The sequence below is a fragment of the Mycteria americana genome, chromosome 3, assembly GCF_035582795.1.
Source record: "Mycteria americana isolate JAX WOST 10 ecotype Jacksonville Zoo and Gardens chromosome 3, USCA_MyAme_1.0, whole genome shotgun sequence".
In the NCBI taxonomy this organism is placed as follows: Eukaryota; Metazoa; Chordata; class Aves; order Ciconiiformes; family Ciconiidae; genus Mycteria; species Mycteria americana.
The window spans coordinates 128,361,820-128,378,642 of NC_134367.1; the positions used below are offsets into that span (position 1 = coordinate 128,361,820).

Here is a 16,823-nt window from a genome sequence, read left to right on the forward strand (position 1 = left end):
TTTCCTCTCTCCCTCTTCAAGACGGATCTTGAGAGATTTTTTACGAAGGATTCATGTTGCTGCCCCAGTTAAGGAGAAGCAGAACATTCTGTGCTCAAGCACGTTGAGAGGAAATTGCAAGCGGCAGTTGCTCCTGTGTTAGACATGTAGTCTCGGCAAAGGGCACAAGCATAGCACTGGTATATGCAGAGGAAGTGGAAGCTCCGAACAGCATTGTTGATCCACGATGCTTCCTGTGGAATACAGTGAGAGAGAATGCAGCTGGAAGAATTCAAATTACTCTTCTGCTTAAAAATATTTTTCTTAAGAATTTGGGTTTTATGGGAGTGCCCGAGACCACTCCTTGCTACTAAATGTCATGAAAAACTCCTGTAATAAGCCTTGAAGTTTTCAATTGCAAAAAATACTTCACTTCTCCAAAAATCTGAAAATTTATGCTGTAGGTACAAAGAATAGGCAAGTCAGGAGACAATACCCAGGCACTTAAGTGAATTCTTCGTATCACTGAGGGGCACTGACGCATTCTGCTGGATACCGCTTTTGCAGCTGTGGTCCAAAGGAGTCGTATTAAGGGAAAAAAGATTATTTCACAGCTGAGTAGCTGAAGTCCTGAAACATGAGATGTGATTGTAAGCGTTACATTAACATGGAACTGCACGTTTAAAACTGAACTCTCTCTATCCCCCAATACAGCAAATTTAAATAGTTTCAGTAGACTAAAACATTTGGTTGTTTGGCTTTTTTTAATTAATGTATAAGTGTTGCTTAAATGTAGATAATATATATTTACTGATTATTTTAAGTATGCCACACTGGCAGGACAGGTCCTATACATATATAGACTATCCTTTATGTATATGTATAAAAAGAGGTATGTTTCTTTCCAGAAGTCTCATTTAGGCAAAAATGTTGGATTTACTAGATTACAGAGATCCTGAGGTATTGTTCATATATTCCTTTAAGACTCAATGCTCATCAGAATCAAAAAGATAAAAAATTTAGGAATTAAAAAAAAAATTAAGGACAGAATGGAAGCTATTATTAAGCCATTATATGAATCAGTCACATACATTTCTATACAATACACAGTTCTGATCGTTCCATCTCACAGATAATAACAGAACTATCTAGGAGATAAGAAGGGTGACGAAGAAGGTAGGAGATAAAAAATTACGTTGGTAGGAGGGGAGCCATAGTCTAGGATTTTTTTTTTGACAGGGAGATGGCTGTTGTACGAGTGATATGAAGACAATAAATAGGGAATGATAATTCACAATTTTTAAAAAACAAGAAATGGAGAGCATGCAATACAATTGTCAGGTTGCAGACTTTAGAGAAATGAAAGGAGATTGTTTTTGATGTGAACCGTAATTGTGAAACTAACTGGCATAGGTTAATGAGAAAGCCAAAAACATAAATAGAAAAAGATAAATGCATTCACAGTAGTAGATAGTTTCATCCATTTTTTTTATATATAGAATAAATCTTTCACCTGCTTTTAGAGTGGCTGTTTTGGGCTAAATAGACCTTTTGCCTTGCTCCAGTATCACTGTTCTTACGTAAGGCAATGCCACAGATGTACAGTTAGTCAGTGTAAGGAAAGATGGGTGTTAATTGCCAATGCTAGCTAAAGATTTCTTTTTTGTTAATAACAATATTCTACTGGTAAAAGCATAAAATGGACCCAGTTTACTGATACAGATGGGTTTAGGCCACTGTATCTTTCCACAATAAAAACGAGGTTTGGCCTACTCTGCAAGTTTCTATAGTTTTAATCTTGATAGTAAAGATATGATCATATTTGATTTATGACCAGTGTAGTAATGCCAATAAATTTTCTAGTGTAGATGCAGTTATACTTGTAAAGACAAGTATGCTGTCTTCTACATTTATACTGTGCCTGGTTAGAATGACCCAGTTGCGTTAAAAAAACCTAGGATGCAGGTTAACAAGTAAAAAGTCCTCTTTTCTCTCTAGCTTTCTTTAGGACCTTGGCAAAACAGATCATAGTGTTGAAGTACTTCTGTAGCTGTGAAAATGCACCTACATGGTAGTTTCAGTTATTGTAAAGTGGGATTTTTTAAAAAAACATTGTCTCTTAATGATATTGTAATACAGAAAACATGACACAGGTCTGATTCAGGCTTGGACTAAGTACAGTAAACATGCTGAAAGAACCTGAAAAATGTTTGTGTGAATTTTATGAATGAAAGTAGGTTTATACTGATACTGTTGCGTTAAAATAAAAAACGTTTTGTTGTATAAACTAGGTCAGTATAGTTACTTCACCAAACTTCCTAGTGTGAGGAAGATTTCAGGTGAAAGTCCTATTACAGAAATCTAGTGAAGCCACAAAAACACCCTTGTTTCTGCGTATGTAGATGTGTCCATTCCCACCTGTCTGTTGCATACAAGCACTCTTTATCTGTCCTATGTAGAATGAGGAAATTCATATAATTTATTTTAACATCTTTGAGATCTTTAGAAATCCTTCACAAAACAATCGAGTATGACTTGATGTGCATGATGAACACTGAAAAGCTTTGGGAATCAGGGCTGATTGTAGTTTGCATATAAAAATGAGGAGATAAAACCTGCTCTGAGGTTGCTGTTAGTCATATTGAGATTATTATGTTTTGTAACATGGACCAATGCATTTTTTTGTCAGAATGTAACTCCTCGCCTATCTGTAAGTTAAAGATAGGTCGCTGGGTCTGGTTTGCTGCTGAACTTTTTCAAATGAGTTTTCCTTCTTGTTGCTACTTTTCTTTTGTTTAGAAATCATAGCACAGAAGCAATACTTTATTGCCATGATCTGATTTCCAGTGCTCCACATGAGAAGACAAATTTCACAATTAATAACAGTGAAGGATCTGATTTCCTTGGCCCTGAATAGTCCTTCTTTTGTCCTACTGTTACTTATGCGTGATTTCTATCATAGATCTACAGTCTCTATGATTATTTGCACTGGAGTCTCTTTTCTATGTTTGACAATGTTAAGTATCTTTTAAGTGTGTTTATTTTAAGGCCTCTACACAAGAGCTGTGAAAAAGGGCCTCGATCTACATGAGAATCAGGGCCTGTATGTTTGCTTTTTTAAAAAATTTACTGATGTTTGTATGATGTAAATGCAAAGGAATGGTACATAAATCTAGTTAAGTGTAGTTTTAATATCTCTTGTATTTTTTAGAAGGTTCATGCGTCTATTTGGCCGGTCTCCAAGGATAGATCCAGGCTTAGGCTGTCAAACAAACGGATTTTTAATGCATTTCTGTGTAGTTAAATCTAGTTTGGATGTAGCTGACACTTCAAAATGCTGAAGTACAGCAGAAAAAATTAATTATGCTAACCTTGTATGCAAATACCTTTCACTGTGCAGTCTTTAATTGCTTTAAAATAAGCTCAGGAAGGCTTGCTTCTAAACATTTTTCTCTTAGGCGTTCAGTTTAGAAATTCTCAACTGTGTCAGTGTTTTATATGTGAACTTTACAGGCATTTCAGTATAGATTTTCATGGTATGTCTTGATCTTGTAGTTGCTTAGGTGAGACTAAGGTTGCACTAGCTTCTGTAAGTTAGCTTTTATAAATGATGATTTCTTCTGCCTCCCATTTGCAGAGAGTATCGGTATTGTGGCTCATTGTGCATGATTAGATGACCCCTTATCTAAGATGTCTGCAGTAGAAGAACTTAGCTGTTTAAAATTCTTTGGCATTTTTGGTTTCTCTGTAAGATTCCTAGGATCCTTGGTGATACTTCTCATGCATCCTTAAAGATCATGATTACTGGCAATGGAAGAAACAACTTGGGCATGTGTTCCTGTACTAACCTGTTGCAAAAGCAGTACTGTGGCACAGAGAGTACTGAAGTACAAGCACAGATGGCATATGCTTATGGCAGAAAAAATGTGCACTTACTGCATTTACTCTAATTGTATCAGAATGTGATTGCACAATTATAATTTTTTTCTGTTCTGTGACTGAGACCACAAACAGGGATATATTCATCTTCAGAGGATTCTCACTGTCAGAGCATGCTGTTTGTGGTCCACTGACACTGTTTCCAGAAATTCAGTTTTAAAGTCTATTAATATGTTAAGCGGATCGTGACACTTCCATTTTAAATAAATAGACATGATGCAGCGATCTGGAGAGGGCACCTTCCCATGAAACAGATACGAGGTTTAGGCTTCCAACCTACATTTCTGAAGAATTCCATGAGTTTCCTGTCATTTTGTGAATGAAAGAAATCTGAAGAGGTTTAAAATAAGAAATTTATTTACTTTTTTAAATATTCTGCATAATTTTCCTCAGTGTGTTTTTTTTATTGTTGCCAACTTTTGATAGTGGTGTTTTAAGGCTTAGTACTCTTATAGCTGTTGGAAATATATATGTGCTATAATCAAGATGGTGTTCCAGGAATGTTCTAGTTTGAATCATACCCTTTTTTTTTTTTTCTTCCATTTGTAATTTATTCTAGGTATTTATGTAAACTGTCAGACCAGGAGTTGCGACAGAGTGCAGCCCGGAACATGGCAGATTTAATGTGGAGCACAGTTAAAGAACCATTGGATACAGCCTTGTGTTTTGATAAAGAAAGTCTTGATCTTGCGTTTAAATACTTTATGTCTCCAACTCTAACAATGAGATTGGCTGGGCTGAGTCAAATAACAGTAAGAACTTTTTAAAAATATAAATAATATTTAGAATAAATGTTTCTTTTTGTGTTTTATGAGTTACAAACTTGTTTTGGGGGCTTTTTCAATCTGTGAAAACAGCAGAATCCTCTTATATGCAGTCTTAGGAAATTATAGGCGTGATTGTGAATACAGGGTTCACTGAGAGATAAGTCCAAGTGATGGCTGTGTTCTGCAGCGTATGGAACTGTAACACATTCCCTGAACAATTTACCATGCTAAACAAAACTGTCTTATAACCAGGTTTTGTGACAGCTATGTTGAAATTAAGTCGCTTGACATGGCTATATTTGTTGTTTACAAAGGCTTTCAATCTGTTTCCATTTTTACCTTTACAGTGTCTTGACTCTACTGTAATTAGCTGCTTCTTTGTATTGTACGTACCTCTTTTTCCTGTTTGTTTAGTATAGTCTGTTTCTCAAGAGAGCATTTCTGCATTAATTAGCAGAAGACTGAATTGAAGAAGTAAATATATGTAGCATCAAATAGAAATAGATTAAAATAAAAAAAAACCCCACCCTTCTCTTTCCCATGGAAATGCTCCACATTGCACCAGTCAAGATATGTTGTGCGTCCTTTGTCTTCCATTGCTTCCTACGTATGTATTATAGCCATAGAGACACAGTTGTACAGAAGGTCAAAAGTGAACTTTTTAATTCAGCTGAGCCTTTTCAGTTTTATGTTTCTTCCGACACTCCTGTATTGAAGTTTTATAGCTCATATTGTCATTTTTGCCTTAATGCACAAAATGGTGAACAGGAACAAACTATACTAGAATGAATAAACATGTTCTCCTTAAGTTTTGTAGTATTTTCTGAACACATTTTGCCTTCTCTGTTCTAACTGATTACACAGTATCGCTCAGTGACTCTCGGCATCACTGACTGTCAGTAAATACAAGACAAGTTTACTTAAATTTGATTTTGCTTCTCACTATGTTTATATATATAGGAGTACTTAAAATTGTTTTAACAAATGGCATCTTAAAGTAAACTGTAAGTATTTCCAGTCAGATTATTGGTGTTTTTTAACCAAAGTAGATATTTACTTTACCTAGATATGTGACCTACTAAGTTAAAAAAAAAAAAAAAAAAAAAGGTCTGTGAACTACATCCACTCAGTATTAATCAAATGCTGTTGTAAGGGAAACTGCATTTATTGGACTTGAATGCATTGTCCATTCAGTTTTGCATTTATATGAATGAAAACATAATACAGTTCATCCAGTGGAGGTGCTAAAGCAAGATACAGAGAAAGTTAACTTTTGGAAGAAGTGGTGACAGCATGTATTCATTGCTGTAAATATAATTTATGTATATAAGTAATTTACCTGACTTTACATAAATGCTACATATAATATAGTCAGTGCCTGAATTCTAATCTTCTGTCATAATTAATTAGTGTAAAGTGAATGTTCAGGGTTCTTTCTGTGTAATAGGAAAACTTCAGAGAGTTGATAAACTCTTAGGTGAAAATATAGCATGTATTTTTGTTTTGATTTTTTTCATTGCTATGTGCTTTATTATTTATACAGTTACAGATATCTCATAATATCTGGCAGATACATTTTAAAATATGGCCAGTAGCTGGACATAAAAGTAATTTTTTTTTTTTAATCTGCATAGTTTTGGAAAATGTCATTTTCAGTATCACGTATTTTAAAGTAAATTTCCAGTGTTTGCATAGTTCCAATTACATTAGATTTTTATTCCTGTAAGTACTTTCCTTTGGTTTTGTACAGTTGTCCTTCTTCAACTACTAATGTATGTCTTTTTGTGTATCCTTACCAAAAGAAACTCTGAAAATAAGAACGCATCAGTTTGTTTATTTGTCAGGCATGTAGTTCATTTAAGGGAGTGTGAAATTGTGTAATTTTAAGTAGTTATAACATGTTTTGACCTGTTATGATTGATAAATATAACTGTAGAAGTGAGATTTTTAATAAGACATGTATTTTTAGACAAAAACAAATAGATTTTAGCTTGTTAAAAAATGGAATATTGTTTGTTAATAAGTTATTGAGTCTTTTTAAATATGAATAGTCTCTAAAACTGCTCTGGAACTCTGACAATTCATTCTTCTTTCTCTCACAAATCATAGGCCATTTTCTCTCTCGTTTTCTTTTTAAAGATCTTATGAAGATGTTTTTGGAAGAAGCATCTTTTCATTTTTCTTGTTTGACTTTTGAGTTTGAGAAGCGTTTTGGTTTATTTAGTTTTGTATGCTTTGCCTGGAATAATTTGAATGGCCAGGTCTGTGCAACTTTGAGTATGAAATCTGAACCAAAATTTACAGAAATTTGGACTGCCTCTTTACTGAAGTTTTCTGTCCTCTTTGCAAACAAAGATGTGTTTACAAAGATGTAGTGTAGTTCAGCTTTGTTAGTATTTTCACACAACTTTCTCTATTACTGATGCACTTTCATGACTACTTTTGTGAAGTTTCTTTTTTTCTATTCATGTCTTTGATGGCTAGAATTTGTCAAAGTAATTTGATTGAAATGTTCTTCCCAACCAACACAATTTCAGCTTCCTGTTTTGTGTCCAAGACTTTAGAACTACGATACCTGCAACTGCAAACTGTTTTCCTTTCCTGGACTTTAATTTGCCAAAAGTTGAGCATTTAACCTTGAAGCAATTCTTCATTTCATTTTGCAAATAGATGTGCAGATTCAAAGAAAACTTCTGGCAAAATTATGTGCAAAATATTTTAAAGTATATCAAAGAAAAGTTTCTTCTGAAAACTCTCATGGAAAGTTGACTCAGATGCAGATTCTAATTTGAACTCATAAGATCAAGACTAAAATAGTTTTGGTCAAATAATTTCTATGGCTTGCCTGATTGTTCCTTTTTCAAGATAAATGTGCTTTTGCTCTCATCATGGAGACAGAAATCTTTGACCAAAAATATCAGTGAATCTAAACAGATGCATATCTCTAACATGGAGGTGTTGATTTGTGTCTGCCAAGAGATTTATTTTTTTTCCCCCTCTGTCTGACAGCTAACATGACCAGTCCTAAAATTAAACCTTTCAAGTTTCATGGAACCTCTTGAGACTCACAGAATACATGCTGTATGGCATACAGGGATTATATTTTCTTACCACCTAATATAGGCTTGCCTCCTTTGAAGAGTAGCGTATACATAATGTGTCATATCATCTGACTAAAGTTCTTATTTAGAAAACAAGGTTGAAGACAGACACATGAAAGTTAATTTTAGCAAAGTGGAAGTTTGAGTGGTTGGATATGAAGTTGGAAATAGCTACAGAAAAGAACAAGCAAAATACAAACCAAGATAGACCTGAAGCTTTATTTTTGTTGTTACCTTGTTTCTCTTTGATTTCATCTCCCAGTCATCTCTTGAGGTGGTTCAGGTCCAAAATACCCTCTGCTCTCTCTACTATTCCCTCACAAACAGGACACTCTGTTTTCCTGTCCTTCCAGTTACAGGTGAACTTAAGTTTGTGAAAGTGAATGCTCGTAACTGATCTGGCATCCTTCCTTTTTCATTTTTTCAACCCCTTTTTATTTGGTTCTGTGCATTAGTGAAAATGCAAATGCAACATTGTTAGGTTTTTCCTGAACAAATTCAATGCAAAACTTGTACACTACATATTTTTTAATCTTGCATTGGTTTCCTGTGTAGAAAGTTTAGTTACCTTTGATGCCTGGGTCTTCTTGAGACAAGACTAGCCTGGGAGATGCCTTTTTGTTCTCAGCTTTCTTTGCTGAAGACTTTATACCTCTGTAGTACTTCATAACTAACACATTTGTGTTACATTAATTGAGTGTCTGGGCACAGGCCTCTTTAGTTTCTTACAATGTTTCAATGTTGTAGCTGTGAAACATTATGGTAAAAAATTGTAAAAGTATTTTATTCCCTCTGGCATTTCATGGTAATGAAACATGAAGTGCAAAAATGTTAGGAGGTGAGTGAGAATAAGGTGGTGCAACACTATACCACGTGTACTTTGTATTGGGCTGTTCTGTCAGAATTCTAAGACTTCAGTTGAAATTATTGGAATTTTCAAACAATTTTTACAATATGAAAAAGAACACGTTTTGTCAGAATTCCTTTGCGTAAGGATTTTGTATGGGAAATTTGGATCAACATGTGACCATGGATTTACAATTGATAATAGTAACAGTTCAATACTCTTTCACTCATTGATCCCTTGCAAAACATTTTCAGTTAGGGGGTAAGTCTGCAGAAGAGCCATTGAACTTTCACTTCTTTATTTGACCCAATTCTAATTGGTCATAACAATTTCTTCATGAGTTCTGTTCACATGTTTTTCCACTCCTAAATATGTTTCATTTGAAAGTATCTATTAATAACTTATCTATTAATAATTGTGTAATCAGGCTCTTATGTCTCACTAATTTGTCATGCATATTTTCAGTTTTGTTTCTTCAAAAACATTTTTTGCCATGAAAACTGTTGAGATTAGACACAAATAAATCTTTGTGTAAAGACTGCAGGAGATTAGCCTTCACCTGAATTACAGAGTGTGTGTACCAGACTTTTTTCAAGAAAGGAGTAAATATTTTGATGAAGTTATGCAACATGTTTAATTTGAAGTTCAAAACTTCACATTACTGGGGCTTTAATTTTTTGAAAACAAGATGACAAATAAGTTTTACTATATAATTTTAAATATTTTAAAAAGTATTATGTACATGTAAAGAATTGGATGCAGAGCCATCTGTGTATCTGCAGATTTGATGCTGACGGAATGGATGGAAAAGAGATGTAAATCTTTAAGAGCCTTTTTTTTCTCTGGGATGTCTTGGATTTATCAGTTCAGATACCTTTGAAAGCTTCATTTCGTATAAAAATATGTAATTTTCACTCTCCAATTTTGTAGACTTTCAACACTGATAATGTGACAAAAGAAATCTTTGCTGTTGTAGTAAGCGTTACAGTAGTGGGGAAACTCATCCTAAAACATCAGTTTCCTGAGTATGTGTTTCATTTCTCATGAAAACTTACATGCAAAGTGACTGCTACACACCTTGTTTTGATTTCTGGAGAGGGTGGAGTTTTGTAACATCATTTAATTGCTTTAGTGAAAGAAAAGTTGATTAAAAAAGAAAATTGATCCCTCTTGCCTGCTAGAATGCCTGTTCCAATTTCTGTCAAAGCGATTTTTAAAAACATTGAAAGTACTAGAAAAATTTGTTTACTGTCACTAATAGTATTTTTAAATATAAGAAAACTACCTCACAGAATATTTAGATAAAATTTTAATTTTTTTCTTCCTCTTTCTAACTATAGAACCAACTTCATACCTTCAATGATGTGTGTAATAATGAGTCATTAGTTTCAGACACAGAAACGTAAGTAGGACCATTATTATGAATACTTTAAGTGCGCTGTATGATTGCAGTTCTTCTGTATTGTTGTTATGGATTATACACAGTGGGAAGTAGTGATAATCCAAGGCATTTATTAGAAATATTCTAATCAGGGGTTTAATAAATGGTTTTAAATGGTTACTTTAAAAATATTTCTAAATGTTTCTGGATTTTTTTACGGTCCTAAAAAATAGAGTCAAGGTAACCTTTAGAAAAAATGTAGATACTGAAATAATAAATACCTATAACGGGCCATTATCTCCATTATGATGTATAAATAAGAACCAGCTAATTCACATATCCAAGTATTATCTTCTCATTTCTCCTGATGATTTAGTTAACTAAGACTTGTCTTGCCATCACTGGCTCCCAGCCTTGTTATTAGTTTTCCACTGAGTCTGTGAGACTATGCTTTTAGAACTATTTATTGGGTTTCTTCAAAGTCCTTATTTGTGTAATTCAGGTGTGTTTAACAATTCTAAAGGGAACTCCCATAAATCTTTGAGAAGATTCATGTGTGGGATTGTATTCCAGTGAGGAAATATATTGATTTTTGTAGTAATTCTACACTTAGAGTTAGAACTGTCTAGAATGTAGACGAAAGTATGTCTTTAGGTAGTTGAAATAACTGTTCTTTTGAAATAATAGACAAAGTGTGTAAAATCTAGGATTTTACTTGTGATATACTCTTGACGTTTATCTTGGGGTGTGATATACTATTTATGTTTATCTTGGGGGTTATCCATGTCCATATCTGTCTCACTACAGACATACACTCTCCACTCTCTTTTGCTCACAAATGACAAGTCTGTTAAAGCAGCAGTTGGCTTCCTTTTTTGTCTGGGTAGCTTTATTATAGATGGTTTTATTTTAACACCTGCTTATTGAAATCTGGCAGCAGTCAAGACCACAATACTGCAGATTTCATGTAAATAACAACTTGAATATGTGAAGTGAAATTTGTGGTAATAGGTTGATATTTTGAAAATAAAGAATCAGAATCTAGGGCAGTTTTGCTTCCATAAAGATTTGAGAATACAAAACAAATAACCACTTGTGATCAGGTTTTTCTTGTCCTTTGTCACTAAATCAATAGATGAACATGAATCCATGCTATCCATTTATTTCAAAGTAAATTTTGATACATGGTGTCAGAAAAAAATTAAAGAATTCTTATCAAGTATGACACACATATCTTACTATGATCTGATGAAACCTGAACGTAATGTCATTAAGCTCATGTACATTTCAAAAAATTTGTGTTATTGTAATAAATGTAACCACACATTTATTATTTTAATATAATATTAATATACTTATACATAATTAGTATTTATATATTTTGTGCCCTGGGAGAGGCGTTGGGTTTTTTCCAAAGCCTGTAGTTCTGTAGCAGTAAAAGTAAATACTACAGGAGCATAACACGTTGACTATGTGAGGTGGCTTGGTCAGCTGGAGTATTTTCAATATTGTACTGCCAGTTTATGGTGTATTGTTACACTGGGACTGCCAAAACTCAATTTTATCTATTTCTTCTCCTCCTTACTTCATGTTGAAAATCTGAAACTGGGGTATTTCTTGGTTAGTTTATCTTCTGAAACACATTGTGAATGAAATAATTTTTAACTATTAGTAACTAATTAAAGAACAGTAACAAGAAGTTATTCTGCCAGTTAAACCTAATAAAAAGCTGTTTGATTTTCTGTGTCAAATGTAAAAATGGAAAGTTATCGACAGGGGAAAAAGAGAAGGGTGCTTAAATTTCCCTGCAGAAGAGCAGATGTACTATGCAAGAACATCAGAGTTATTTTAAAGCTGAAGGAAATTGTCAAATTCTCATTTGGGATATTACTTTCTTGGCAAGGGCATCTGTAAACAGCCTGTCATTTGAAAGGAATGCAGCATGAACAGAAGACCTTCTTTTCCACTTTGTAGTATGTGATTTTTTTTTTTAATCTGAATTCCAGTCATTCTGGTGTCTTACCTGAGAAGTTGGGTACAAATCAGTATCAAGTATTGCTGCTTATCTTCAGAGATCTTTTGAAATCACTGATTTCTTCCAGCCAAATAATCACAAAAGGCTGGTGCAGAAGGATGGGAAAAATGTCTCACTTCCACAGTTTGTTCAGTACAAAGCTTCCCTCTCATTAAAGACTCTGTTCATGAGAAATTTTTGGATGAGAAGGCACTTACGGAGTTGGCAGTGATTGAATGAGCAGCAAAAGGAAAGCTTTTCATTCCTATTTTCTTTCCGTAGTGGAGAAAGGAAGTCTAAGATTTATTTTGTACCTTCGTAGCCTCTGCAGATTTATCAAAGGAAGATGTTTTGCATTATGTGTGGTCATCCCCATTATGCGTTTTGACTTTTCCAGATGCATTTGGAACTGTCAACCTTTGGGATTTCTCCTTCTGTATCTTGATAAGGTGGGTTTGTGGGAGGGGTATTTTTTTTTTTTTTTATTATTATTATTATTATTTTTTTATGTTTTAAAAAGGAGCTATCAGCTAGTCCTAGCTCTTCCCTTTTGTTTAGAAGTATAATCAGGATTTTTTAGTAAGTATTTTGCAACAGTAGCTTCCTACCTTTATCTGTATGGTTGCAAATTTTTCCATGGTAGGACAAGCTAAAGCATCTTCTGTCTAGGAAAACACTGGCTTTCACAATTTGCACTTGAAAGCAGCAGAAAGCTAAGACAAAGAAATCTGTTTTCTAGCTGTAGGTATTTGTATGTCTTCTTGGATTTAGTTTACTTGGCTGTCTTCTCTAGGGTTGAGGGTTTGTGGTGACTGAGTATGCATATTGTCCAGATATGTGCAGTGTCTCAGTGACTCATCTTCATAATATCCCTCAGAGATATACTTTTAATTTAGCTATTCCTGGCTCTTAAGATAGAATCAAATTCTTTGCAGTCTAAAGTACTGAAGAGTATGAAATCTATTGAAGCTAAAAATAACAAGACTGAACAGAAGAGTCTTCCAGTCTTTGAACAGTGATTCCTAAAACTATTTTGCTGATGTCGGTTAGTGAAAAATGATCGTGCCTTTCAGGGAGGGAAAGGGGGTTTTTTGTGCTGTTTGGACCACAAGAGGAAAAAGTGGTGTTTTTTCCTTAATGAGGGCACTGTCAGCTTGTGGAAATAATGTGTAAAGAGATATTTTGTTTTGCTCTTCACTTGGCAGGCAGCCAAGAATTTTGAGTTTCAGGATTCAGGTTGATGCTGAGACAACCTCCCGCCTCATTTAAAAATGTGATTACCCTCACTTAAAAAGCTTCCTGCAGAGTAATTTCAGGTGTCCAAAATTCCTTGCACCTGTGAACAGAAAGATCTGGACTATTTCTTCTCCTTTCTTTTCCCTCTCTTTCCTTATTTATTTAGATATTAAACTGCAAGTTTTGTATTGCTTTTCCCCTTCACCACTGTTCTCTTAGCTCATGTTAATGCTTGCTTTCTCAATTTTTATCTAAGCTCTTATGGCAGCATCATTTAAATGCCTCTTCCTCTCTCTATTCTCCATTCCAGGAATCTTTTCAGATTTTCTCTGAAAAAAATAGTAGTAAAGTTTTTCACTCAGCTCACTAACGTTTCTTTCTAGTGGCATGCACCTTTCTAGTGGCATACACAGTAGTTTAATAAATATTCAAGGTTATGTCAGAGTGGTGGTTTTGGAGTGTCAAATAAGAAAATGTGGGCTCATAAACAAAAATGTGTGCTTGAATGTGTGTTGGGAAGGTGCCTGCTTTGTCCGTCCTCTTTACGTTTCTGATCCTAAATAGTTGAGATCAGTGTTTCCCATCCATTGTTATGTTGTAGATGCTATTTCGGTGATTTTGTTAAGAAATGTTGTCTTCATCCTTTGCAAGCTGCTTGTTATATTTCTACATTTTTTTCGTTTAAGGTGTTACATTGTATTTTTCAGTGATGTTGCTGACTTGCTGTTGTATTTCATCCAGTACTGAGCTGGTGTGTTTTTGTAGCTGCGTGGTGAATTGTGTTGGGAATAGACTGGTTGGATAAATAAGGTTTTCTTTGGGGGGGTTATTTTGCTATGGGATTTATGCCTGGATCTGGGTCATCATGTGGCTACCAAGTATTGCAACACAGCCTTAGATTAAAATGTTTCTAGGACTTTAACCCAGTCCTCTTATAGAGAGGCATTCTTTGACCTACCAGGAAAATGCGTAAACTGTAGTTTCCTTCTGGATAGTTTTATTTACAATAATGAACAAAATTCATGCTCTAGTACTTGCCTTTCATAAGTACAGTTCACAGACATCAGGTTATACCAGAAATTGCATAGCTTCCAGTCTTCCCTGCAGTCTCATGGAATGCCTGGGGAAACTAATGTCAAAAGTACTTGAATTTAATTTCTTGGAAGTAAAACAGTTATTTTTGACAGACATGAATTGTCAGTGAATTTAAATGAAAAGTCTGGGGAGAAATTGATTAAGTCTAGAGATCATGTAGCCCAATATGTTGTGTAGATTTCCAACGTGAGAAAGATTTAGAGACAATGAAACTAGAGTAGCTGCTGCCTTTACTTTTTCATTCTCTTCTCCTCCCTCCCTCCCTCAGAATACACACTCATAGAGGATAACAGGTTCTTTAAATGACTTTTCCTCTTGCTATCCCAATTACTAAATCCATGAAAAATAGCTAGTACATGTTATTACCAAGATGAATGTTCTTGCTACTAAGGTCTGTATGACTTAGATACCTAATTTGTAAAACCATTCTTTGTACTGCTACTTTCATGTTAGAGGGAAAAGCGTATCTATACTTTGATCATAATGCATGTTTTTCACTCTCAGTTTCCTTCAGTATGAAAGAGGAGAATTTTTCTATAACCTTTTGAAGAACTTCTTTTAAAAGAAAATTTGAGCATATTTTTACTGAAAATTGAGTTCTTGCTAAGTTGCCTGAATTGTAGTGATATTGTATAGTAATAGTCATATAATAATTTGCAAATTGCTCTGTGAAAAAATACTTTTGAATTATGAAAAATACAGACTATATGAAAGAAATTTTAAGATAGCTAGAAATCAAAATTAAACTGCATTGAAAAATATTGAAAATTATACTTTAAATCTTTTAATAAAAAGTTATTCTAGGTTGCCCTGCTTATTTGGGGCAACTCAGGACTCAGTGAATTTTTATGAACTTGACTCTGTCTGAAATTTCTCAAGGCTATAGGACTTTTGATAATTATTAAAATAAAAATGGGATGAGTGACAATGTACAAACTTAAATCGTAGGTTAATTTATCCATAGGCTGGCAGCTCATTTTTATTTATATGAAGTTCTGGAATTGCTGGTGACTTAAGACGTTCACTCTGTTTGAAAGTGAGGAAACTTATCAAGGAGCTGGAAAACCACCAGACAAAAAAAATCTTTTCTGAAGTTAAAGTGTTAGACATACACTGAAATTAGCTTTCTTTGAGGAATCCTTGAATCAGCTATCATAAATATGTTTCTTAGTATATCAGAGAATAAAATACTTAGTACTGGTAATAGCTTTGTCATTTAAAAAGGCAGTATATTTAGTGATTGGTGTGCCCTCAGCAAAACTTTCTGGGAGGAACAGTTCTCTCTGGGAAACGTAAAGTCTGCATTCTGCCTTTCACAAGGATCCTCTTGTTTTTTGTCATCCTCAACAAATCCATATCAAATGAAGTTTACCTTCAGAAATCTGAGATGTCATTTTATCACAATTGAGCTCACCAGTAGGACAAAGAGTTTTTTACCGCTGAGAATACATCTATTAAAAAAAGGCATTCCTTCAAAAGAATAATCCATTATTTCTCAGAAGAAAAATGATGCAGACTAGAGATAGAGAACTGCCATACTCATTTAATACAGCGTGAAGGAACTCACTGTGTAAGAGAGTTTTTGTTCTTTGGAGTAGCTGAAATGCAACATATGACTCTGGATACAATGTCTAATGGACATTGTGCCACTAGCAGAAGTATTTGGTTTAAGGAGAGACCCTGAGCAGTGTGTCCTTTCATATTAACATCACCTAGTGAACCTAGCAGTGTTTATCTGAGATTCATTCTGAAAGCTACAGGTTTAAAAATTTAGATCCAAGAAGAAATTAAGTGGTCCTGGAACAAAATTGCCTCCATTGACTTATGACTCAGGTGTTAAGGCTTTTGCTTCTTACGGAGGACCATATGCAATGATTTTTTCACATTTCATAACCAGAAGGGCATCCATTCAGGTCTCCTGCATCTAGTGGGTGGATGTTCACTCATGTGACCCGATCTGTCTACCTTTTATACGTGCAAAGTGCAAAGTATGATGCTTTCTGCTTATATTTTGGTCATGTAGCAGGAGCACTTCTGCCCACAGCAAGGGGAAGCAATGTGAAGCCATAAGTTCAAGGAACTTTTTTGCAGGCTGCATTCAGTTTTCAGAGTGTGGGATGGGCACTTGTGATTTAAGATTAATCTGTAATATCAAGTCTACCAGCTGTCTGACAAAATGAAAAGTAACAGAGCTATAGTCTTCTTGAGCTATATGGGCAATGCCACTGTGGTCACTTGTGCTTGTCAGCATGGAGGCAGGTGGGTAAGAGCATTTTTTAGAGCCATGTTGGTTGCTAAAGGAGACTGATAGCATATATTCAAATGAATACTAAGTTCCTTTAGCTGTAAAAATCTGCAAAATCACAGCTCACATGTGAAAAGGTCTTACTTCAGATTTTGTTAGACAGAAATCCAAGCCCTGAAGGAGTCTGTAATGTGCATGCTCCAAAGTTTGGTTTGGGGT

At 34.5% G+C, this 16,823-nt stretch overlaps 1 protein-coding gene across 9 annotated transcripts in view; it reads left to right on the top strand.

The window, feature by feature from the left end:
* USP34 (ubiquitin specific peptidase 34) overlaps positions 1 to 16,823 on the top strand; it is a 140,977-nt gene that overhangs the window by 37,878 nt on the left and 86,276 nt on the right. For all 9 annotated transcript variants that reach the window (XM_075496947.1, XM_075496951.1, XM_075496948.1 and 6 more), the window contains 2 exons: positions 4,478 to 4,670; positions 9,974 to 10,035. In XM_075496947.1, coding sequence (XP_075353062.1) covers positions 4,478 to 4,670; positions 9,974 to 10,035 — 255 coding nt within the window. The remainder of the gene's footprint in view (positions 1 to 4,477; positions 4,671 to 9,973; positions 10,036 to 16,823) is intronic.